Source organism: Fukomys damarensis, unplaced genomic scaffold (genome assembly GCF_012274545.1).
Source record: "Fukomys damarensis isolate Sample0158 unplaced genomic scaffold, DMR_v1.0_HiC HiC_scaffold_13, whole genome shotgun sequence".
Classification (NCBI taxonomy): Eukaryota; Metazoa; Chordata; class Mammalia; order Rodentia; family Bathyergidae; genus Fukomys; species Fukomys damarensis.
In genome coordinates, this window is record NW_022900925.1 from 16,920,977 (window position 1) to 16,946,319 (window position 25,343).

At 34.6% G+C, this 25,343-nt stretch overlaps 1 protein-coding gene across 12 annotated transcripts in view; it reads right to left on the reverse strand.

Moving 5' to 3' along the window:
* The window catches only part of Efcab5 (EF-hand calcium binding domain 5), a 128,083-nt gene that overhangs the window by 99,600 nt on the left and 3,140 nt on the right, over nucleotides 1-25,343 (reverse strand). For 5 of the 12 annotated variants that reach the window (XM_010642228.1, XM_010642231.3, XM_010642227.3 and 2 more), the window contains exons 2-4: nucleotides 6,130-6,232; nucleotides 5,384-5,443; nucleotides 4,402-4,486 (exon numbers count right to left, since the gene is read on the reverse strand). The exons of 2 other annotated variants lie outside the window; for them this stretch is intronic. In XM_010642228.1, the coding sequence (XP_010640530.1) occupies nucleotides 4,402-4,486; nucleotides 5,384-5,443; nucleotides 6,130-6,171 (187 nt within the window). In that variant the 5' untranslated portion in view covers nucleotides 6,172-6,232. Of the gene's footprint in view, nucleotides 1-4,401; nucleotides 4,487-5,383; nucleotides 5,444-6,129; nucleotides 6,233-19,471; nucleotides 19,509-21,684; nucleotides 21,769-25,343 lie in introns of those variants that run through there. 5 more of the 12 variants (XM_033762867.1, XM_033762866.1, XM_010642230.1 and 2 more) reach the window with 4 other exon arrangements.

A 25,343-nucleotide genomic window follows, 5' to 3' on the forward strand; every position in this document is an offset into this window, starting at 1 on the left:
TGAGGTGACTGAAATCAAAAAATTAATGGGAACATTAAGGTAATTTTTCCTTCTGACTTGGCTATGGAGGTGAAGTAGTTTCATTATCCACTGGAAAAATATATCAGTGCCCAGTTGAACCACAATAAGATCAAAGCTATATATTGTTAGTGGCTTTTGCTTCTGTTACTTTATGGATGGAAGAGAAAATAAAGAAATACATATAGGAATTATTTCTATAATCATTGTTTTTAATATTACTTGGAACTAGTTATTGAGTTATGCTTCAATCATTAACAACTCCCAATAAGTACTATTATTGCAATAAAAAGGTAAAAGATCAGAGCTTCAGTGGATGTAGGACTCTAGTTCCTTGTATCCTTTGTGACCAGAGCAGCTATGCTTTAATTTATTTTACGTAATTAGAGCACATCATAAGATTCCATTTGAAAAAAAATATTTTGCTGCCTTAAAATTTTGTTTAAAGCCAATACTCTGAAAAATAAATCCAATCTAAACACTATCTTTCTTTCCCAGAGTAAATTAAATAATCTATGAAAGAACCTTGAAAAGTTTCTTTCTATTTTATCTATAGAATGTCTTAAGTTCAATAGTGGTAGTAGTGTATTTATTTACCTTGCCGGTTTTGATTTCATTCTTTGCCAATTCTCATATTCTTATAAGAGTAAAATAAGTAGGATAGTATAATGCCCCCTCTCACCTCCCAGATAGATTTGTAAACAAATCATTTTGGAAGCAGATGTGTGAATAAGATATATCTCCATTTTGTTTTGTCAAAATACTAATTAATATACAATGGTTTTATTTTTAAATGAATGTGAAAGAGAACAACTTTTAAAGTCTGTAGATTCTAAATGCACTCTTTCTTTTCTTCTAATCGACCACCACAAACCAAGGCAGATACATCTTTACTTGCTTTAGGGATAGTACTACAGATGTACAGAAACTTGATATCTACCCATCTGCTATGGCTCATTAGTAACCTCACACATGAACTAGGGCATTCTCTACCTTCACTGCAGCCTGCTAGTACTTCTTTAGTGTGCTTGGCCATTAAAGGTTGCCAAGCAATAATCCTAGTGCTTGCATTGTCCCTATTGATACACAGAATGGAAGTAGACATGTATTTGGTTACAATGCTGTCAAATACTTCTCTCTTAGAGCCATAAAACCAAGAAGAAAAAAAACAGGCATAGCTATCGCAAGGTCAATAAATCAAGATTCTGCAAAAGTCTATCTGAAACTGTCTTTTGACTGAGAGACCTCTGAATTCAAGTATCACAAATTACAGAACTGCCACAAGGGTAAATTAGTTTAGAGGCTCAATTAAATGTAGCTTCAAACAAGTACTGGGTTTTTCAGTAAGTCTGAGCGTGTATTTTTCTAAACCTTTTACAGATAAATTGATTGATTCCTTTATACATTTATTAAATAAACAATTATTGATTTCTTACTATGTGCCAGGCATTACGCTAAGCACTACAACTCTTCTTCCAGATCTATTTCATAGTCTTCCTAGAATTAAGACTCTGAGCTCTTCTCCAGCTCTCATACCTTCAGTTCTCTACTAATCCATCTTCTAACATGCAAAAACCTATTCAGGCACCGTGGGCATAAATGCTTTCAACTAAATAAGTAGGTACAAAAAGAATTCCTTACTCATAATTTGAAAGATCTAGCCTTGAGATTTTTAATATTTCATGTACTAGTGCACAGCTCACTGCCAGGCATAGCCTCGATACAAAATTATTTAAGGATATAAATGGAAATGAATTATAATCCACATTATAATAAGCTTTAGCAGGCTCAGTCTAATGTTACATAACATTAGTGGAACTGGCTGCTAATTAAACTGGTGAGAATTGACGCAGCAGAGTTATTCAACAAGCTGTATGATATTCTTTAAACACAGGCTCTATCTGAAATGCAGCAGCCTTGTCCTTATTAATAAGATTTCTCAACATCTGTGCATAATGTAAATGGCTGCTATAGAAGAAGGAAGAAAAACACTATTAAACATTATTGGAATTGAAATTCAACTGCTATAGGAAAAAGCAGCTTCCTACAAAACTTTGTTAAATTTAAGGCTTGTGTAATAAGAACAAGAGTTGGGCAGGGCTTGGGATTTAGCTTAGTGGTACCTGCCTCGCTAGCACAAGGTCCTGAGCTCAATCCCCAGAAACACCCCCCACCAAAATGAGAATGAGAATAAGAGCTGGGCAAACTGATATCTTTCTTTAAAGTATAAATAAGTTAAACTCATGTCCCAAAATGGAGAATAACTAAGATGAAGAATTGATATGTACATTTAACTACAATATTTTCTATGCAAACACAAATATTTGAGTACATTTTGGGAGCTTCTTAGCAAGGTAACACCACTTTAATTTTGACAAGTATATAGCAAGGATTATGACACTTTTTTGACATGTTGAAATTGCAACAACAGCTCCTCTTCCTACTTCTTTTATACATACATATTATATTTTATATCTACATAAAATATAGATATTGATGTTTAGAAAGTAAGGATTCAGGGCCTGGGGATTTAGCTCAGTGACACCACACCTACCTCGCAAGCACAAAGTCCTGAGTTCAAGCCCCAGTACCAAAAAAAAAAAAAAAAGTAGGGATTCAGAATATAAGGGGTTATAGTTACTGATCACTGAAGAAATGTACTTTGTACTTCATTTGATATCACAACAAGCAACCACCATGTTTTTAACACTTACTATATACTGCAACGAATAGACAAACAAAATACATTTCCTTCTACTAAAAAAAAGTAATGAGAAATTGAAAGTACATACCAGAATAGGAAAGTCCACAAACTATTAATTGATTTTTCTGGGACAGCAATAAATTACACGATGGACTACTTGTATGAAGTTTTACAGGTAAAAATTTGGCCACAAACTAACATTAATACCTAATTAAATTTATATCAAATTACCTTGATCACAATTCTGGATGGCATGCTTAAAATGAAAGAGTTAATTTATAAACCTGGCCTAAGTGATTAAGGTAAAGGCAAAGCAGTAGTGGAAGGGTTGGGCAAGGAGAAAGTAAAATCAGGAAACTAAGGTGTAAGGGCAGGTAGAGGAGGATGGGTAAATATTTGTAAGGAAGAAAAATTTTAAAAGTTAGCAAAGCTGTGAAATAGTACTGTTTATAAGAAAGGCAAACTAAGGGTTATAAATTTTACTTCTTAACATGTAGTAACAAGAAGGAAAGGTAAATAACTGCTCTTAATTGGTTTAAAAGACAGAAAAACACTTTAGAAAAAATAAGTACCTAAAAGTTGTAACTAGTATCTATACAAACATTTATGCTTTAGAAATACTTTGATAATTATTATTATAATTCAGCCTATCCCAGCTTAACACATACTAAACATACAATACTTGTAAGCTGATTTGAAGGTAACAAAGTCAAATTGTTGCATTTTAAATTTTGTAAAGAATTTTTGTTCGTACAGGATGTCACTAAATCTCTGGAATTAGAAGTGGCTATGGTGAAAGAGATGAATATCTTATCCACTTAGCTGTTACCTTCTCTATCCTGTAAATTTTCAGTCTGTGTAATTATGTGGAATTTGGGTAAAGAGTGAAGCTAGGAGTCAATTTTAGATCAAACTATATAAATACATGGTAAAATTTAGTAGTAAAATAATAAACATAACAGTGTTTGTCACTTTCCTGTCATTGGGACAAAATAACCAACACTCACAAGTTAAACAGGGAGAAGTTTATTTTGGCTTCCAGTTTCAGAGGGTTGATTCAGCCCATGATTTGCCGGCTCCAAGGCAGAATGGACATGGTGGAGGAGATGTACTCAACTCATGGAAACCAGGAAGCTAAGAGGGAAGGAGGAGCTAGGAACAACAATGCACTCTTCCAGGTCATTTCCTCAGTGGCCCGCCTTTTTCATCCAGACCCCACCTCCTGTCAGCACATTCAGCTATGAACTTATTAATGGATTAATTCACTGGTGAGTATTAGCACCCCCACGATCCAGTAACATTCCAAAAGCCCTACCCCTGAATACTTGAGAGTTTGGAGGCACATCTTAGATCTAAACCATAACAAAGACCAAAAACAATAAGCAGCCCAAACCACTAGAATTCATTTTATTTTCATATTATTGGATTTTCTTAGGCATCAATCAAGACTTTTCACTAAATTTTCTCTTTAATTAAGAAATGATGAATAGTTACAAGTTGTCTCAAATGTGTTAACAGAGGGGACAAAGGGAATCTGAACTATTTCCCAAACTTAACATGTGAAATAACCTCCTGGGATTATATGTTTAAAATGAAAAAATGTCAAGACTACATCCCCAATGAAAAATTTAATGTTTCTTTTAGATTTTATTGTGTAAAAGGAATGGTTAGTTCTCTACCTTGTGATTTTATTTCATTTTTTGCATCTTCCTCCACATGGTTGCTGGTCTCTGTTGCAGAGACCTCTGGTACAGTCTGTGAACTCTTTGAAAGGAGAAAATAAATACCAATTTAAAAATGAGTTGCTCTTCCTCAAAGATGTATTAACTCTCTCAATTAAAGAAGGATTCATTTATTTATAAGAATTACTAAACATCCCTACTTAGTTCTTTTGGGATTTAATGTTATATACTAGAAGTAAAGCAATAATCACAATTTATTACATTCACAAGACAAAGCATTTGCTTCAACATGTCATCTCATCTTCCTATTACTAACAAAGCAACATGTGGGAAATATTTCAATTGCATATTAATCCTTGACTTATAGAATACTTTCTATAAATATAATTTGAGAATATATCATAGTGGAATTAAACATTTGAAAATGCTACTTTTTAAGCTTTTAGAATCACTTTCCATATGTATATAGAAAGAAAAACATCTCATCTTAATTGAGCTTAAAGATTGATTTTGTAAATAATGGCAAAACACGGGATATTTTAAAAACTCATATTAGTCAATTAAAGTGAATCCGTTTAATTTTTGAACTGCTTCCTCTTCAACATTGCATTTTTTTACCAAGGTAGTGGTATATTTATTTAAACACAAAATGACTTAAATTATTAATGTGGAAATTATATTTTCAGCAGGGCAGTGATTGTTACTCTATAAACTGGTGGTTACTGTACTTACATTATAATTCTGATTTTAGAAAGCAAGCTTAATTTATTTATAATTTATAATAGCAAATAATTTACCTATCTACAAGAGCTTCCTGTGACTGAAATGAATTGTTTTAACAACATAAATTTGCTACTTTACATTTACTCTTTTGTTTATCTTCTTGAACACCCTATTTTTCTTTTCCTTCTTCATAAAAATATTAATTTATCTAATTTACTCTCCAGGATTAACATTTGATTATTCATGACAACTATACCTCAATAAGCTCTTGCACTTCAGCTGAGTCCTGTTTTTCTTTGTCCTCTTGTTCATTTTCCTGAAGTGGAAGCTGTGTTAGTTCAATGCTATCTAAAAGGAGCTGGGGGAGCTGGGGATTTAGCTCAGGGGTGATGTCACCTGCCTCATAAGTGCAAGGTCCTGAGTTTGATCCCTAGTACCATAAATAAATAAATATAAGGAGCTGGGGGTGAAGCTCTGTTATACTGTAGTACAGCACATTTTTAAATTTTTTTAAATTTCACATAATGAGTAAATATTATTCCAAACAAAATTATAAAAAGTGCTTATATTAGCAAATTTGAACAGTTAAAAGTTGTGATAATTAAGGAATGCTAATGAACTAGTGGCAGGTAACTATGATCCAACTATTGTTTTGATCTTTTTTGTACATTTCTGTCAAAATCGATGTGGAACACTTTAATTACAAAACATAGTGATAGAAAATGTCATTGCATTTCAATTTTCCCAAGGATATTGAATTTCAAATCCTGCCCCCACCCATACTAGAAATCAAACCCAGGGCCTTCACACTGAGCTACAACCCCAGTCATTTAAAAAAAATTATTTCAAGACAAGGTCTCATTAAGTCACTAAATTGCCAAGGCTTGGCTTGAACTTTTGATTCTCTTGCCTCCACCTCCCAGCATGCTGGGATTATAGGCATGTACCACATCTAACTCAAATCCATTCATAAATGATTAGAAATCTTTGTAGGCTAGAAACCTGAGCATGTTTGGATTCCTCTTGGGATGTTGATTCACTCATCTGGTTCAGGGTCCACTAAAAATATCACCAAACAGTATGGCTACGTAACACAAGGCCAATACTAATAACAAAAACAGAAAATGTTAATGAACAACAAAAAGTACACTGGAAGATTAAAATCTCCCTCACCCCCATCCTCACAAGCACCCCAACATTCTACTGCATGGTCATAAGTTCTCAACTGCTGAATTTTTCAAACTGTACTACTGTTATTACTGCTGTTACTGACCAAAGCTAGATCAGGGTAAGCCAGTGCTCAGGAAGACAAGGAAACTCATAGTGATCATCACTGTTACTATTTTTTAAAAATCCAGCAATAATAATGCAATTAATTTTTAGTATTATTATCACCCTTATTAATTTTTGTAATAATAAAGGGAAAGTGAAACTTTGATTGCTACCTATTGGAAAGGTAGACAAATAATAGAATAATAATTTCCTCCAAAAGCATTTTTTTGTTGGGGGAGAGTTTGGGGAGAAATATGATTTAGTTGGTTTATTTATTCATATTGGGGAATTAAAATGGATACTTACCAGATCTCCACTTCATTGTACTGCTGTGCCAAACATCACTTGATAATTTGAGTATGTATGGGCTAGGTATTGTGTAAAGAGTGAATGACATACGTGTGTCTCTGCCTCTACAGAAATTACCATCTAGGCACTCTTTAATTTGTAATCATATGTATTTAATACTCTGGAGTATTCACTTTACTTTATATCAACAAAATCTATATTCTTATTGAATAAACCAAAAGTTTTCCCTTTGGAAACAACAGATCCCAACACAAAAACCAGCAACCTCAAATATTTTTAAAAAAGCAGTTCATAAATATTAAATATAAATTGCTGTGATAGTTCCTAATTGTATATAGTCTTTGATTATGGTATCTGTCTCCTGAAATTGCTAAGAAGTTTCCTTCTATTTCTTTTAAAACCTGTATGATTTGCATTACTAAATACTTTAAACTCAGTAACCATTGGGCAATTGCCTTCTACATGCAGAAAGATATTGGGGTTAAAAAGATAAGACCTCTTGGGCTAGGGATTTAGCTCAGGCACCGTGCCTGCCTTGCAAATGCAAGAGTGCAAGGTCCTGAGTTTGATCCCCAGTTAAAAAAAAAAAAAGATAAGACCTCTCATTGAAGAATTTCTGGGTTAGTGAGGAAAGACAATGCAATTCAACCTGCAAAGTACAAGAATAGAACATATTAAGTGCTACAGTACAGAAAGAAATAAGCAATTTTCTCAGGGAAAGAAAGTTTTTACAAAGAGATTTCCAAACTGAATTTTAGAAGACTAATAAGAAATTTTTGTCTAAGGTGTGTGTGTTTGGGGTATATGAAGAAGGAATAATACACTTAACGGCATACGAGTTCAAAAGTGAAGTGTTCATGTAACAGCATAGCTATGTTGAAAACAGTGACAAAAGATGAGGCTAAGAAAGGTCATAACAGTACAAAGTTAGGCACAATAGCACACCTGTAAATCTCAGCTACTTGGGAGACTGACTGGAGAATTGTGAGTTTGAATCCAGTTAGAGCTCAAACATAGTGAGACCCCTAATCTAAAAATTATAATCAACATGTAAAGAATTAAGCATGCTAAATCAAGGAGTTTGGACTTTATTCTGTGCTTTTTAAGCAGAGGACAGATGTTATCAAATTGGTGTTTCTAAAGTTAACTCCCAGGGGCTGGGTATGTAGCAGGCTTGTCTAACATTCACAAGGTACTTTGTTCAATCATATATATATATTTAGCAACATTAGCAACATGGAGGATGAGCTAGAAGTATAAAGGATTTGAGGAACGGAGAATAAACATAAAAGTTGTGTCTAAGGTGAATTCCTTACTGCCCCTTCATCTAGTCTAGGCCCTGATAGATCGTATAAATACCCCAATTATATCTCTCAGGTTTACTTTTTCAGTACATGCAGATAGCTTCTGACTGCAAGCCTTGCAAAGTGCTTGGGAGGTAATATTCATGGGAGAAGTCCTTAACAAATGATGGATAGGCAGTTGTGTATAGACCCATTTCTGAGAAATTTAGTGAAATTGCTGAGGTATGTTCTATCCTGTTTCCCAGAGTTCGCCCGTGACACTGAGTCTTAGCTGTGCGCAGTGTACTTGCCCAATAAAACATTTGTTTGGCTTCCTTCACATCCCTGTATTACTTCCCTACTCCTTTATGATTGTTTCCTGGAAACAACTACCCAATAAACTTGCACCTTAGATCAGGGTCTAAGATCAAGGTCTTTTTCTGGGGGAATCCAAGCTAAACAGATGCAATCATTAGGATTGGGGTCATAATTGAACCTAAAGAGTGAAGCAGAGGGGTAATAACAGACTCTCTGATTATTCATTTTTATTGAGAAAGCTGAATGGATGATGATGCCATTAAATAAAATAAGAAAAGAGAAAAAATAGATTTGAGAAATGATACAATGAATTTGTGTTCGGAGGTGTTACATTTAAGACTGACCAATATTCCAGCACTCTGGAAGGCTGAAGAAGAAGAATCACAAATTCAAGCCCAGACTTGGATAGGCAATTTAAAACTCAGCAAAATTCTGCCTCAAAATAAAAACATGGGCTGGGGATTTAGCTCACTGGTGTCGCTGCCTGTCTCGCAAGCACAAGGTCCTGAGTTTAATTCCTGGTACCAAAAAATAAAAATAAATAAATAAATAAATAAATACAACAAAAGGTAGGGAGTGTAGCTCAGTGCTCAATATATTATATTGAAGGGAACTTAAATATACTATAAAGTATTGGCAAAAAATTGTTCAGAATTAAGTCTACTGGAAAATGATGGAGGCCCTGTCCAGTCAGAATATCATTACCTTGTATTTTAATCACTCAAATTGCATATCATTCTGTATACCCCACACACTCACCCAGGAGATTCTAGTCATTCTTCTTAGATTGTTGGCTGGAAGACAGTGCTTTTCTGAATCTAGTAAAGGGCTCTTCACACTCACTCTCAATAGATTTGCAACTTTGCATTTCTAACCTTCAATAGATTTGTGATTTGTAAATCACTTTCCAGTATAAAAGAAAAATTTAAAAATCACTCTAATTACTACAACTAACAAAAGATAAGAACTATCTTTTATTTATATATCTTGTGATTCTTGAACACTTAAGTATCAGTAGAAGGAGGCATTTGCAGGATAGTGATAGTGGAGCTCACCCAAGGATAATAAATGGAGGAAAAAAGGATGATAAACACTTAAACATAGAGTTAAGAAGGAAGAGCCAGTTAGAAATACTGAGAATTGTATAAGAGAAGAACCAGTTAGTAGTAGGATCTAAGAAACTGAGGCCATTCAAGGTCAATTTGCTACAGAGAAATCAAAGATGGTAAGGACTGAAAATAAATTATTTGAATTATGAATTTATTGACAAGTCACATTATCACCTTTGTGAGAGGCACTATACTGAGTGCCTGGCATGTTATCTAATTTAATCTATTGCACAGCCTTATCAAATAATTTTATTAACACAATTTTAATGTGATAAAACAGAATTTGATTAATTTGCTTAAAGTCATACAGTAATTGATCTCCAATTCCAGTCCATTTCCTAAGACTAGCCTTTACAACACTAGCTTAACTAATGAGTATTTTCTTCTTATTATTTAAAAAAATTTTTAAAAATTGTATTAGTATACATTTTCAGTACATAATGATTTTATTCATTATACAGAATTGGTACATGTACATAACACACCTCAATTCCTTTTGCTTCCCTTTTCCACCTCAACTCTCTTTTTACAACTAATGATCATTTAACTACAACAATCAGGCCAATGATTTAGCTCAGTGCTTTGCTGCCAGCCTCTCAAGCATAAGGTCCCAGGTTTGATCCATGGTACCAAAAACAAAACAAAACAAAACAAAAAAACAAACCATAACTACACAATCAATAGAATACTACTGGTAAAAGATGAAGAATGAATGTTAAGTTATAGAGACAGAGAAGGTAGACTACAGTTTGATGAAGTTCCTAGCAAGGAGGAATTCTGTGCACTTATTTATAAAAACAAATGACACCATCAACTTATAATATAAACACTCCTAGTGTTGGGACCATGTTCTTCAAACATTTTTATAGATTTATTCATTAATGGACTTATCATACAATTTTTAAATTATTGACTATGTACAAAATCACATATATTATCCAGGCATGGGAGACAACAGGTACTTGGGAGGCTAAGGCAAGAAGATCACAAGTTTGAAGACAGCCTGAGAAACTTAATGAGACCATGTTTCAAAATCAAAATTTTAAAAGAGGAGGGAGCTGGGGATATAATTCAATGTTATGGCACTTGTCTAGTACATGTGTGCCCCTAAGGTCAATCACATATATAAAACATGTGTATATTAAGGTCTTCTATGCTGCATTGGATCCTATGATATGTATTTTTGGTCTTTGACTATGGTTCCTGACAGCTCCTATGACCTCTGTAATTTCTGGAGTGATAAGCACATCTGACACACAGCTTCTAAATCCATTGGAATTTCCTGGGTGATAGTATTATCTTTTGTTTCAATAAGGTGACTCATTGGGCTTCTGGATTGCCTCAGGACAGAGGATGTTTGTCAGAGAAATTAGAAGATTGGAATTAGAAGATTGGAACTTTTAGCTGAACCACCCTCAGTGTCCAGGAAGGGAATAGGAGCTGAAGGTTGAGTTGATCACTAATGGCCAATGATATAATCAATCATAACTTCATGATGAAGCCTTCATGAAAAAACCAAAGGACAAGGTCAGCAGAGAGAATCAAGAAGGTGGAGCGATAAGCAGCAGCAAAATTCAGCCTCTCACAGTTGTTGCAATCTGTAGGAACATTGCAGGGTTTTATTCCAAGGAGACTCCCTCCGCATGGCAGGCAACAGCCAGACAGGGATCCCTGTACAGGCACCTGCCATATTGCTGAACAGCGCTTGATTGGGTGCCATTCCAGGAAGGGGATGATTGTTTGAATCTAGAACTGAGAACAGCTGAGAGATGGCTTCTCTTCAAGGCTCCCGGTGTTATCCTCCCACAGTGACTAGGTGAGAGACAACCACAGGAGACAACCATGGATAGGAAGCAGGCTGGAAAGAGATGCCCTGAAAGGTTTGAGTTTGGAATGGGAAGTACATGTGCCCCAAGTGGGAGGTCAGGACCGGTTTGAGTTGCCCTGGGTCTGAAAGTGCCAGGCATTGAGTACTTAAGTCTTTGCCCTACTGCCTGCATCTAGCACGAATCTGAAGTCTAATTGCCTTCCTTAATTACTGGCATGAATGGGGACACAGCTTAGACAATGCCACAGCCTGGGGTAAGCAGGGACCTCTGGAGTAGAAGGAATCAAAGAAGATATAACTGAACAGGTAATGAAAGTATTAAACAAAATGAGCAGGCAGCTTACAGAAGACACTAATTAAAAAGCTAAATAAAATGATACAAAACATGAATGACCACTTTAGCAAAGTCCATAAAAAGGTTCCAAACAGAAATCTAGAAAATTAAAAATTATATTTAAAGTACAGATGTAACCAATGTGAGGTCAGAATATCAGAGTTAGAAGACAGGGGCGCTTTCAAAGACAATTACTCAGAGATACCTTAAAAAACAAGAAGACAACATGAAAAATGGGTCCAACAGCTTCTAGATGATGCAAAGATTAACCTAAGATTAATTAGAATAAGTAAAAAAATCAGAAAACAACACAAACAACATAAAAACCCATTTACAGAAATAATAGCAGAAAACTTCCCAAATATAGGAAAAATACTAAATGTACATATAAGTGAGGCATAAAGAAACACAAGTTGCCACAATTAAAAGAGAACCTCTTCATATTACATTATGGTCAAAATACCAGAAGTCCAGCACAGGGACAGAATCTTAAGTGCTGTTAGAGAAAAGCAAGAAATCATTTATAAAGGTAAGCCCATCAGAATTATAGCAGACTTATCAACACAAACATTAAAGGCCAGGAAGGTTTGGAGTGAAGTGCTTCATGAGCTAAAAGATTACAACTTCCAACCAAAACATTCCTTCACAATTAATGGAGAAATAAAACATTTTCATGACCAAGAGCACATTAAGAAATTCATGACCACCAAATCAGCACTCCAAAAAAATCATCAAGGATGTCCTAGAAAGAGACAATGAAACCAACAATGCAAAAAAAATCTAAAAGAATGAAGGTGCCAGGCAGGGTGAGCAGTTATGCAGAAAGGAGAGGGAAAAGAGGGGAAACAATATCCCTCACAACAGTATCAAGAAAAAAACACTTAGGAATTAACCCCAATCAAGGAAGTGAACAACCTTTACAGTGAAAACAATAATACTCTTTAAAAGGAGATAAAAAAGGACATCATAAAATGGAAAGATACCCCTTGTTCCTGGATAGGCAGAACCAATACAGTATAGTCAAAATGGCCATATTTACAAAACTATTACACAGATTTATTCAGTCCCAATTAAATTACCAACAGTATTCTTCAAAGAACTAGAGAAAACTATCCTAAAATTCATATAGAGCCAGAAGAGACCTAGAATAACAAAAGGAATCCTGGGCAACATAAGCAAGGCAGGAGTCATCACAACCCCAGACTTCACATTATAGTCCAAAGGTATAATGGTTAAAAACAAATCAAAACAAAACAAAACAGCATGGTATTGGCAACACACACACACACACACACACACACACACACACACACACACACATTGGGTCAGTGGAACAGAATACAGAATACAGAAACAACTTTAGGCACATTCAGCTACTGGATCTTTGACAAAGAGGCCGAAAACTTAAACTGGAGGAAAGATAGCCTCTTTTAAAAAATGATGCTGAGAAAACTAGCTATCCACATTCAGGATAATGAACCTGATCCACATCTCTCACTATGTACTAAACTAAAGTTAAACTGGATCAAAGAACTAAATGTTAAAACAGAAATAGCTAACCTGATGGAAGATAAAATAAGTAAAATTCTTGAAGACATAGGTGGGGCAAGGACTTTCTGAATAGAATGGCAATTTCACAAGAAATAATACCAAGAATCATCAAATGGAATCATATTAAACTAAAACGCTTCTACACAGCAAGGAAACCACCAAGAGAATGAAGAGACAACTTACAGACTGGGAAAAGTTTTTTGCCAGCTATTCCTTAGACAGAGTACTATTATTTAAAATATATAAAGAACTGAAAAATTAGATCCCCCAAATTTGAAGACCCAATCAAAAGATGGGCATCCGAAATGGACACTTCTCAGAAGTACAAATGGCCAATGAATACATGAAAACAAGTTTACACTGAATGGCCATTAGAAAAATGCAAATTAGCTAGGCGTGGTGAGCCATGCCTGTAATCCCAGCACTCGGGAGGCTGAGGCAGGAGGATCTCTGTGAGTTCAAATCCAGCCTTGTATACATAGTTCCAGGTCAGCCTCAACTAAATAGTGTGACCCTGTTCTCAAACAAACAAACAAAGCAGATTAAAACAACACTGTATTATCCATCTTACTCCAGCAAAAATGGTTACCATGAAGAAATCAATAATAAATGTTTGCTTTGGAGAATAAGGAGTCCTTCCACATTTTTAGTGGGAATGGAAATCAGTATGGGGATTCCTTAAAAAAACCATAACTAAAAACTCTATTTAACTGAGCTATTCCCCTTCTAGGTATCTTACCAAAAGAATTAAATATATTATATTATAGTGATACATGTATACCCATATTCACAGCAAGCACAATTCACAATATCTAAATCTTGGAAATAGCCTATAGCCTACCAATAGATGAATGAACAAAGAAATATGCATTTATACACAATGTAGTACTAGTCTGCCCATAAAGAAGGACAAACATGTTATTTGTAGGAAAATGATATACCTTGAGACCATAATGTTAAAAGAGAAATAAATCATACCCATAAGCTTAAGTATCACATGGTTTCTCTTATCCAAGAGACCCAAATATAAATAAAGAGAGAGAAAAAAAACAAAGATAATAGGAAAAAAAGAGAAAGTTTCCTAGAGGTGCTATTGGTTTATTAATTAAAAATACTGTGATTTTATTTCTGCATTTTTGTGATGTTTTGTGAAGTATTTGACAGATTTTCAAAAGTTAATAAACTTTAGATTCACTAACCAGGGTTCTCTCAAAGGGGTTGAAAGGAGAGTAATGCACTGGGGTAATAAGAAGAATCAAGATATATCATGTACAAGTACAAATTCCCTATGGTCAATGAGATCATTCTGTATATATAAAATGTACTGATAAAATTAATTTAAAAAATTAAAAATTTCAAAGGGAAAAAATCACTATATTTTTGCCAAGTGAATGTTTGGATGTGGATATAAAAAGTCAAAGGATATGGTTTTAAGAGCTTCTAGGTTGCTGAACACATGGATGTGCTGGGAGGATTGCAAATCCAGAGAAGCCCCACCCCCATACCTTGCCCAATCATCTCTTCGTCTGACTGTTTCTTTATAATAACCTTTAAATTATTAAAAGTAACTAACATGCTCCTCTGAAATCTATGAAATGTCATAGCAAATTAATCAAGTACAAGAAGGGGCAGCAGGAACACTGGGTTTTAGCCAATTGCAGTATAGGTGACAATATCTTCAGACTGGGACTGACCTTAAACCTGTGGGATCTGACACTATTTCTAGGTGATAATATTAGAATTGAACTGAGTTATAGAATACCAAGTTAGTATCTGCTCAAGAACTGTTTAGTGTGTGGGTAAAAATCCACTTATCTGGAGGCTGAGGATTTAGCTCAGTGGTTCCGCTGCCTGCCTTGCAAGCACAATGTCCTGAGTTTGATCCCCGGTAACAAACAAACAAACTACATTTATCTGGTCACAGGCACATTCTATCTTGAGTGTGAGAATATAGCAAAAAAGACATTTTGGTTTGAAATCTGTGGTGCACTGAAGATAACTATAGCAAAAAGAAAACTCAAATTCAACTACTGTCTAACTCAACTCTACATATTAATGGCCTAAGAGAAGAAATGTGCCCATTCCTCAGAATAAATTTATTTACCTTAATTCTACTATTTTATACACATAATGTTTAGCATCTAACAAGTAATACAACTCAAAAAACAAGAGAAAAATGACCCAGTGTCAAGAGATAAAGTACTCGACAGGACCAGACACAGAGATGCCAAAATGTTGGGACTATTCAACAGAGACTTTAAAATAACTATGATTAATAGTTATCTTAATAATACTTATATTTATTTATATATAATTATTTTATATTTTGTATAGATTGTATGTAATTATAATATATAACAACAATTAATCCTTGTGTTAATATAAATATCGAAATAACTATTAAAAAATTAAAATTTTAAAATCTAGTAGAAAGAGTAGATAGCATACATAAGTGTTAGGTGCATTTAGCAGAGAGATGGAAACCACAAAGAAAAGTCAAATTAAAATTCTATAAAGAAAACACATAGGGCTGGGGATTTAGCTCAGTGGTTCCAGTGCCTGCTTTGCAAGCACAAGGACCTGAGTTCAGTCCCCAGTACCTACAAAGAAAGAAAGAAAGAAAGAAAGAAAGAAAGAAAGAAAGAAAGAAAGAAAGAAAGAAAGAAAGAAAGAAAATATCCAAGGTGAGGAATTCCTTAAATAGGTTTATCAGTAAACTGAACTCAGCAGAAAAATTCATGATGACCTTGAACAAGGTCACTTGAAGTAATCTTGCCTAAAATAAAAGTAGAAGAAATGGTGAGAAATAAGCAACAGAGTATTTAAGAGCTACTTGGAAATATTAAACATTTTAATGTACATGTATTAAGAATCCCAGATGAGAAGAGAAAGATGGAAGAAATTTGAACTTATGACTGATAATTTTCCACATTTTTTGAAATACAGCAAACTGTAGATCTAAGAAGTTCTGACAATTCCGTGAAGGATAAATACAAAACACCTATATACCAAAAAAACTGGCTAAAATATAAAGATAAAATATTGAAGGCAGCCAGAGAAATGAGAAATGTTATACACAGAAGAGCAAAGTAAGGCTGACCAACCACCCATCAGAAACTGTATACAACAACAACAACAAAGAACATAAAACTGCAGTTCAAACTGCAGAACCATTCTGAAAAAAGAAGAAAAAAAGGAAACTATACACAACAGAAAACAATAGTGAAAGCTCTAAAATGGGGAACAGATAAACAAAGATATAAAAATCTGTCTTCCTAGAATTCCATATCTAGTGAAAATATCTTTTGAAATAAAGGCAAAAAAATAAGAAAAATATTTTTTAAACAAACAAAAGCGAAGAAGATTCATTGGCAGCAGACTTTCACAAGAAAGAGTAAAGACATTTTTTTTTTTTACCAAAAGAATATGATACCAGATAGAAATTTGGGATCACATAAAGGAATGAAGAATACTTAAATTGTATAAATATTGGAAAAATAAGACATTTTGTTTTTAACCTTCCTAAAATATAATTGACTACCTAAGGCAAAAAACAGAAATGTATTGTGAGATATATAACACATGCAGATGCATACTATTATTAGATAATAATAGCATAAAGAATGGGAATGATCTGGGCATGGTGCCTCACACCTGTAATCTGCTTTCCCAGAGGCTAACACAGAAGGATCACAAGTTTTAGGGCTGCCTAGGCAACTTGGTGAGACCTTCACCTCAAAATGAAAGTAAAAAGCGTCAGGGTTGCAGCTTAGTGTTAGAGTACTTGTCTGGGACACACAAGGCCTGAAGTATACTATTGTAAGCATACTTATACTGCAAAGTGCTGCAATCTTAAGAGTACGCTAAAATAAGCTAAAGATTTAATTGTAAATCTCAAAGCATTTACTAAAATATAAAGATACAGCAAAAGCAAAATGATATAACTAATAAGTCATTGATATAAATAAAAAGAAATAAAACACAATCCATAAGAGCAAGGAAAGAAGAAAAGATTATTGAGAACAAACAAAAACCAGGCCTCATGGCACATGCCTGTAATCCCAGCACTCTGAAGGCTGGCACAGGAGGATCATCCTGCCAAGGCAATTTAGTAATTTAGTAAGACCCTGTCTCAAAATTTAAAAAAGAAAGTGTGGGTGTGGGGGAATAATAAATGTAGCTTTATGCAAAATCCTCAAGTTCAACCTCCAATATGCAAAAAAAAAAAGTAGAATAGTCTATGCATGTAAAAATCACATTAAATGTCAATGGTATAAATATCGTAAATAAAAATCAGAGATTGTTAGATTTTATGAAGAGCCAACATGGTGGGATGGGCCTATAATTTCAGGGATTTGGAAGACTGAGGTAGGAGTATCACTGGAGCCCAGATGTTCAAGACCCATCTGGGAAACACAAGATCCTGTCTTTAAAAAAAAAAAGTCTTAAAGAAGAGAAAAATGCAAAAGTAGTCTTTCTATTAAAATATATTTTTGATTTAAAAGACTGTGAAGTAGATTAAAAGGAAAAAGATATACCATGATGCAAACTTAAAAGGAAGCCTTCAGTGGTTATATTAATATCAGACAGAGTCAATTTCTGAAAACAGACTATTACTAAGAGCTTTCATGGCAGTTGTAATCTTTTATAGTATTTCTTATAGTCACAGAACCGATATTTTAAAATAATAATAGTAGTAGTAAAATTTAATACAGAATTTAATTATGTGGGCTGCAGAATTATGTTAATTGAAATGACAGCTAAGTTGCATATGTGAAAGTAGGGGCAGTGATTGGGGCAGGTGCTGAAATCACTGAGCTTAATCCCTAGCCCTAGGGGGCAGTGATTGGGAAGAAGGGGAACATTGAAATTTAAAATGGAGACAGTCAGTTAGTTGATCTAGGAGACTGAGAATCTCAAATTCCTGAGTCTTCTCAATGAAAACAGTTTGTTCTCCTGTTTTTGAAGAGACTTGCTTTCTCTTAGTTGAAAACACTAATAATCTCATCTGGGGTGGCTGCCTTTTAAGGAAAAGTCCATTTTCCTCTAAACCTACCTCAAGAAAATCTTGGGTTACAAGGTCCATAACTAAAATTATATTTTAAACTGCTTCAGCACAGCAAATATAAAATCTGAAGAGAAAGAAATCAAAGGAATTTCACTATTTGCTTATATATTAGCAAAACTTCAGGGAATATGTATGGGAGTATGTTATAAGGAAGTTAAACCAAGAAGAACAGAATATTGTACTAGATTGCACAGAAATTACTGATATGGGTACATTTATCAGAATTATAATAGATAATAGATTTAATGTGTTGGTATATACAGCTGAAAGTGATGCTAACTTGGTAGGTTCACTGAAACTTTGGCCTCCGTAGTGGCCTATTTTTAATTAAGCTGAGATACCATAACTTCTCTGGAATAATGCAGAGAAAATCCAAAGGCTTAGGGAGATAGGCATGTTGGAATGAATTTACTGCATATGGCCTGCATATCTCCCTCAATCCTTTAATCTCTCTAAGAGAACTCAGGGAACACTCCTTTACTAAAGTATTTAAAAATATATTAGTGGGCTGGGGATTTAGCTCAGTGGTGCCATCACCTGCCTCACAAGCACAAGGACCCGAGTTTGATACCCGGTACCAAAAAACAAAACAAAACAAAATAATATAATATATATTATAATGTGTGTGGGGGGATATCGGTGCCCTGTGTAAGCCTGTGTTACGTGTACATGTCTATATACCAGAAACATGACTTTAGTCACCACAATGTTTTGATCTTGCACTCAGTTTAACTGAAGGGAAAGATGGATCCCTTTGAGGAAAACTCATTCACTGAAGCACTACTAGTAGTATATACTGAAAATCTTTGTCCCAGACTTCTCCAGGAGCATATTCAGGCTCTTTAAGGATTTGTAACACTGGCTCTAACTTGATTTTAATTCTTGAAACCCCAAAATACCCCTGAAGTCTACCACTTTAATTGAGGGCTGTGGTGGCCAGGTAAGGGATGGAATTTTTTTGCTCCGTTCCTTTAAAAAAGATTATTAGTACATGTTTGTAGTATATGAAATTTACGTTCATCTTGGGGAGTGGGTACATGTACATGATACATGTACATGATACAGCTTTCTTTTTCTAAGCCCTCTTCCTCTTCCCACCCACCTTCCTTCCTTTGCCTCTATATCCCCTTTCCCCATTTTCATTTTTATTGCTACTATTATTCTTAGCTCATGTTATGACATATAGTTTACATTTCATTGAGGTAATTAGATTCCTATACATGGCATATCTTAATTCTAGTTACTTCTTCTTCCCTTCCCTCTCTCACTCACCCTTGAGTTCCTGGATCCCTTCCCATTTTCGAGAGATCTATGTTGAGTGAAATAAATCAGACACACAAGCTTAAATACCACACAGTATCTCCCAATTGAGTAAGTCAAAGCACAAACAGAGCATAATAAAAGATGGATGGATAGAATGTGAAATCTTAATGTGAGTCTAATTCACAGTGGTTCAAATAAGGTCACAGAACCACTCTGTGGTAATTTTATCAGTTTTTAAATGTATAATTAGAATAGAGATATTGGTAGTTGGCAGAACTTCCACACTGACTTCCTGCTTCTAGAATAAGGACCGTGCTGGTATAAAAGACCAAGGTGAGGCCTTGGGAGACCCACTTCCTAAAGCACCAGTAGAGTAAATAAAAAATACTGCTTCTGTGTGGTGAAGGAATGAGGGATTACAGAGATTAATGACAACAATAAAGATCTGAAAGAAGTGGGGTCATGGAAGTAATCTATGCCAACTTAACTTGCCTAAATGGCCTGTGAAGAAATCAGACATATCTTGGAGAATGACTGCAGATTATTATACATTTAATCCAATTATGCTTCAGTTTGCAGCTGCTCTTCCATATGAAGTATTCTTACCAAAGCAAATATACACAGCCCTAGCATCCAATATGTAGCTATTGACCAACCTTTATATTTACTTCTCCATATAAATTGGCACGAAATAGCAGTTAGCATTTTGTTGGCAGGGCTGGTAACACTATATATGTTGAGTATCCCTTATCCAAAATGATTAAGAGCAGAAGTGTTTCAGAGTTCTCATTTTTTTAGATTTTGGAATACTTTTATACACATAATATGATATCGTGGGAATGAAATTCAAGTCTAAATATGAAATTCATTTATATTTCATATGCATCTTATGTAGCCTAGATGTTATACAGTATTTTTAATATCATGCATGAAGTAATTCCACAACACACTGGTGTCATGTTGGTACTTAAAAATTTGGATTTTGGAGCATTTTGGATTTCAGATTTGGGGACTAGGGGGGTTCAACTTGTCCCCTAAGCCGTTGGCTCAGGGCTACATCAATTCACTTGCTTTCTCCTATAATGTAGTCCACAAAGATATGAGTGTATTGACCTCTCAGACAGCAACATGTTGATCTAGTTATAAACTGATGACAGTATGCTAATTTTATCTGAAGAACAGGAAGTAGCAAGGTCCTTAACTACTTTCATTGTCATTACGGGGTCAGGGATTTAGCTCAGTGGTTCTGCTGCCTGCCTCTCAAGCACAAGGTCCCAAATTCAATCCCCACTACCAAAAAGCAAAAACTAAAACAACTGTCATTATAAAGAATATGGAAATATGTATGACAGATCCATTTCACTCCTGGTATCAATTTCTGTATCAATCAAGATACCAGTTACTAATTATTGTCTCAGCTCCAAAATCATCCATTTTCACATTTCTTTCATGCTTGAGATCAGACTCTTTGCCTTGCCATTTAGCTTCTTGTCTATCTCCTGTTTCTTGTAGTCTTGATTTCTGTATGCTTCACTCTAGTATGGCTTCTCCATCTTGGTAGCAGCATTCCTTTTTGTAGCAATAGCTGAATGGAGTTTGTAGCTTTCCTCTGGTTCTATAGTTTTCATTGACTCAAAGATACCAACACAAGCCAGCCAGTGTATCTGCCTTAGTGGTCTGAATCCCAGACCCTGGTTTCCATGGAGTCTCTCCTTTAGGCTCACAAATACCAGGTGAGCAGTGCCTTTCACAGAACAGCACCTTCTCCCCAAAGACCTGAGTTCCAGCACTGTGAGGCCAAATGCTAGGCAAGCACTTTACCACTAAGCTATATCCCTAACCCCATTTCTATCTCCTGTCTGGATAGACAATTATATGCAGTGTTTTCTATCTCCTATCTGGATAGACAATTATATGAAGTTAGTAAAAAATTATTAAAATTTAAGAAATATTACAATCAAGTGGAGACAACACTGTTCAATCATACTAAGTCACTTTTATATACTCCATCTGTGCTATACTAATTTATATTTGTGACTATGCTCAAGTCATTTCAAATGTAAAGGCATAGATTATCAAGAATAAAACCATAGGGCTGGGGATTTAGCTCAATGGCACTGTGCCTGCCTTGCAAGTGCAAGGTCCTGAGCTCAATATCAGGTACCGCAAATAAATAAATAAATACAAAAATCACAATTTCATATTTTAAAAAATCAACCCACCTTCTCTTTGATCAAGTTTAGCTGTGTAAACTGTAGTCACACTTCTTTTGGTATGTATTGAGATACATATACACTGCAAGATGATTATCTATTTAGCCCTAGGAGTAACCTGGAAAAACTGGAGTGGTTAGTACTTCTAGATAAGTCACCTCTGACCAAAAGCAATTCTAGGGATGTGATCTAGGGATTCTCAGAAAATATCCCTTATAGTGAGATGACTTACTCTAGTATATGGTTCAAGGTCCACTAGTATTAGTAATGAAGGACTTACTAAGTAAGCCAAGGAATATTTATTCTACCACCAGGGTATCCCTTTCAGAAGCCAGGTATGGTGCATATTGCTGCCTATCATGAACATTGAGGTTTAGAATTACTGAGGAATGCAAGTTCCAGATACTCAACAAATAGAATTCACAGCCTCAGGTGTAGCCAGTAAATAAAGGCAAGGAAGCCCAACTTTAGATGAACTCAGCTCCCAAACTCTCTCGTCATATAAGCATACACTATTTTTTTTCCTTCATTTATGTCTGATGTGCTTTTTTAGTTATGTCCAAGTTAGCTGAAGAATTATTGCTCTAATATAGTTATACTCTGAAAATTAGAGATTTGTCATTATTTTGCAACATATACTTGATGTAAGAGTCTGAATGGATTCTTTTTCTTAGTACATGTTTGTGGTACACAGTGAATACATTCATTGTGGGTAGTTGATACATGTACATGACACATCTTAATTCTTTTTACATCCCCTTCCCTTACCCTATCCACTCCTAACATCTAGTCCCCTTCACATTTTGCCAAAGATCTAGCTCCCTATTTCTTATTGTCTTTATTTATACTTTGAATTTATCATATAAGATATTTAAGTTTATGTGTCTGATTTATTTCACTTAATATTACGGTCTCAAGGTGCATCCATTTTCAAATGACCATCCTTTTTACAGAGTAGAACTCCATGGTGTATAAATACCACATTTTCTTTATCCATTTGAATGATTTCTTAATCCAGTTACATTATCACAAGAGATTTTCACATCACATTTGCTGGTGGAAAAAGTAAGAGCAATGAGAAAAATATGCTGCAATTTTAAATTGTTGAAAAACTCAAAAGTTTTATAAACTACTTGTATGAAATAAGTCTTATCCATATGATTATCAATAATTTAAGAAGATTACTGTTAAATTATCTTGCTCATCATGTAGGAACTTCAATCATAAAACCCTGTATAAAAACATTATGTTTACAAAAGGAATCTCAGGTTTTCATCAAATTCCTAAGGATCTTTTATTTGGAAACTCATATTAAGTCAATATTACATCCTTAATACACTTCCTTTATTGTCTCATTAAAAGTATCTGATATAAAGAAAACAAATTTTTTCACCAAGTACCATGAAACTGTCTTCAAATTTCTATTAATTTATCCCAGTGTGGAGTATTATTTCTATGGATGTGATGATTCAAAAAAAAAAAAAAGGTTGAAAACTACCAGTTTAATGTTTAGATCAAGATTTTTAAATGGATTTTAGCAAGTGTGTGAAATATACAAGTGCAGCTTTCTGGATAAAAGGTCAATAATTTTTATCAAATTTTCAAAGTTTAAGGAGTTTGCCTCACTGATTTCAAGTTCTCCATAATTTCACCCCTGAAGAAGTAATGATAAGGGCAGGGAATTTAGCTCAGTGGCACCGCACCTGCCTCGCAAGCACAAAGTCCTGAGTTTGATCCCCAGTACCAAAAGGACAAAAAAGAAGTAATGATGAAAGTTAAGGATTAAGGGCTAATCAGGCCTCCAAAATGACAGGTGGGAAGAATGAAGGTGCTATATAACTAGAACTATTGTATGACTTTGTCTCTTTGTCTCTGTCTTTTGAGAATCCTGTCTTTGATTTCTCTTCTCAAATTCAGCTAGCATACTAAGAGAATCCTAGAATCGTCACTCTATTAGTAGATACCACTTCTCAGATCACCAGAAGACCAACAAGAAGATGGAGTTCAGGGATTTAAATGTGTAGGGTATAAATGTGCAGATAAAATAATTTCAAATACTCATATGTGATCCAGCACAGTTTAAAAATTATCAGGGCCAGGGATTTAGCTCAGTGATTCTGCTGCCTGCTTTGCAAGTACAAGGTCTTGAGTTCAATCACCAGTACCTTAAAAAAAAAAAAAAGTAGCTATACTGGGACCTGTACCCAAAGCCTTAAAGCTAATACCATAAAAAGTACATTTGCCCAGACTATCTCCTCTGTGTTTCCTTAGAACTTTGTACATATCTACCATTCTCATATATATCTAGCTATCTGTCCCTTGGGGCCTAGCAAAGAAAACTGAAGTCATAGTACCAAATGTGCTCTAAGTATTTTTTGATGTTTTTCTCTGATAATAGGCTATGAGCTCCTGAGAATTAGATAAACATTTATTTTGTTCTTAAAACATTATCTAGTATATAGAACACTACAACTATTTTCTTAGTTAGTGCTAAATTAATAAATATGTAAAACAAGTAAGGACTGTGTAAACAGAATGTCAATTGCCCAAGAATAACATAAAGAATAAACAAGTGGGATTACACAAATTAAAAAGCTTCTGTACAGCAAAGGAAACAACCAACGAGTGAAGATATAATCTACAGAATAAAAAATATTTGCCAGCTATTCATCAGAAAGAGGACTAATATGTAGAATACATATATAAAGAACTAAAAAAATTAGACCTCCCAATAAAGACCCAAATCAAAAAATGGGCAACTAAAATGAATACACTTCTCAGAAGAAGTATAAATGGCCAATAAATACATGAAAAAAATGTTCAATATCTCTAGACATTAGAGAAATGCAAATTAAAACAATACTGAGACTCTATCTTACTCCAGAAATGGCTATATCACCAAGAAATCAAATAATAACAAATGCTGGAGAGGCTGTGTGGTGGGGAGAATCCTGCTACATTGTAAGTGGAAATGTAAACTAGTACAACCACCATGGAAATCAATACGGACACTCCTCAAAAAAATTAAAACTAGAAATTCCATTTGACCCATTTATTCCCCTTCTACGTAACTTCCAGAAAGAATAAAACATCATATTACAGTGATATATGCATATTCATATTTATAGCAGCACAACTCATAACAGCTAAATCTAGGAAATGGCTTATAGGTCCATCAATAGATGGAAAGAGAAAATGTGGTATTTATACATAATATTTATACATTACTCTGTCATAAAGAAGGATGAATCATTTGTAGGAAAATGGATGCACTTTGTGACCATAAAGCTAAGTAAAATAAATCAGACAAACAATATTAAATATCACATGGCTTCTCTTATATGGGAAAGCCAAAGTATAATTTTAATAGCAAAATAAAAGACAATAGGAAACAGGGAGATAGATTTTTATAAATGGGAAAGGGATCTAGAAATGAAGGGAATGCCAAGCATGGTGGTGCACACCTGTAGTCCCAGCACTTAAGAAGAGTAAGGCAGGAGGATCACTGTGAGTTTGAGGCCAGCCTCAGCTACATAGTGAGTTCAAGGCCAGCCTAACAGTGTCTCAAAAAAGGAAAGAAAGAAAAAGAAAATAAAAGAAATGAGGGGAGTGAGAGGGAAAGGAGAAAAAAGGGAATAAAAAGGCTTAAGATTTTATATATATATATA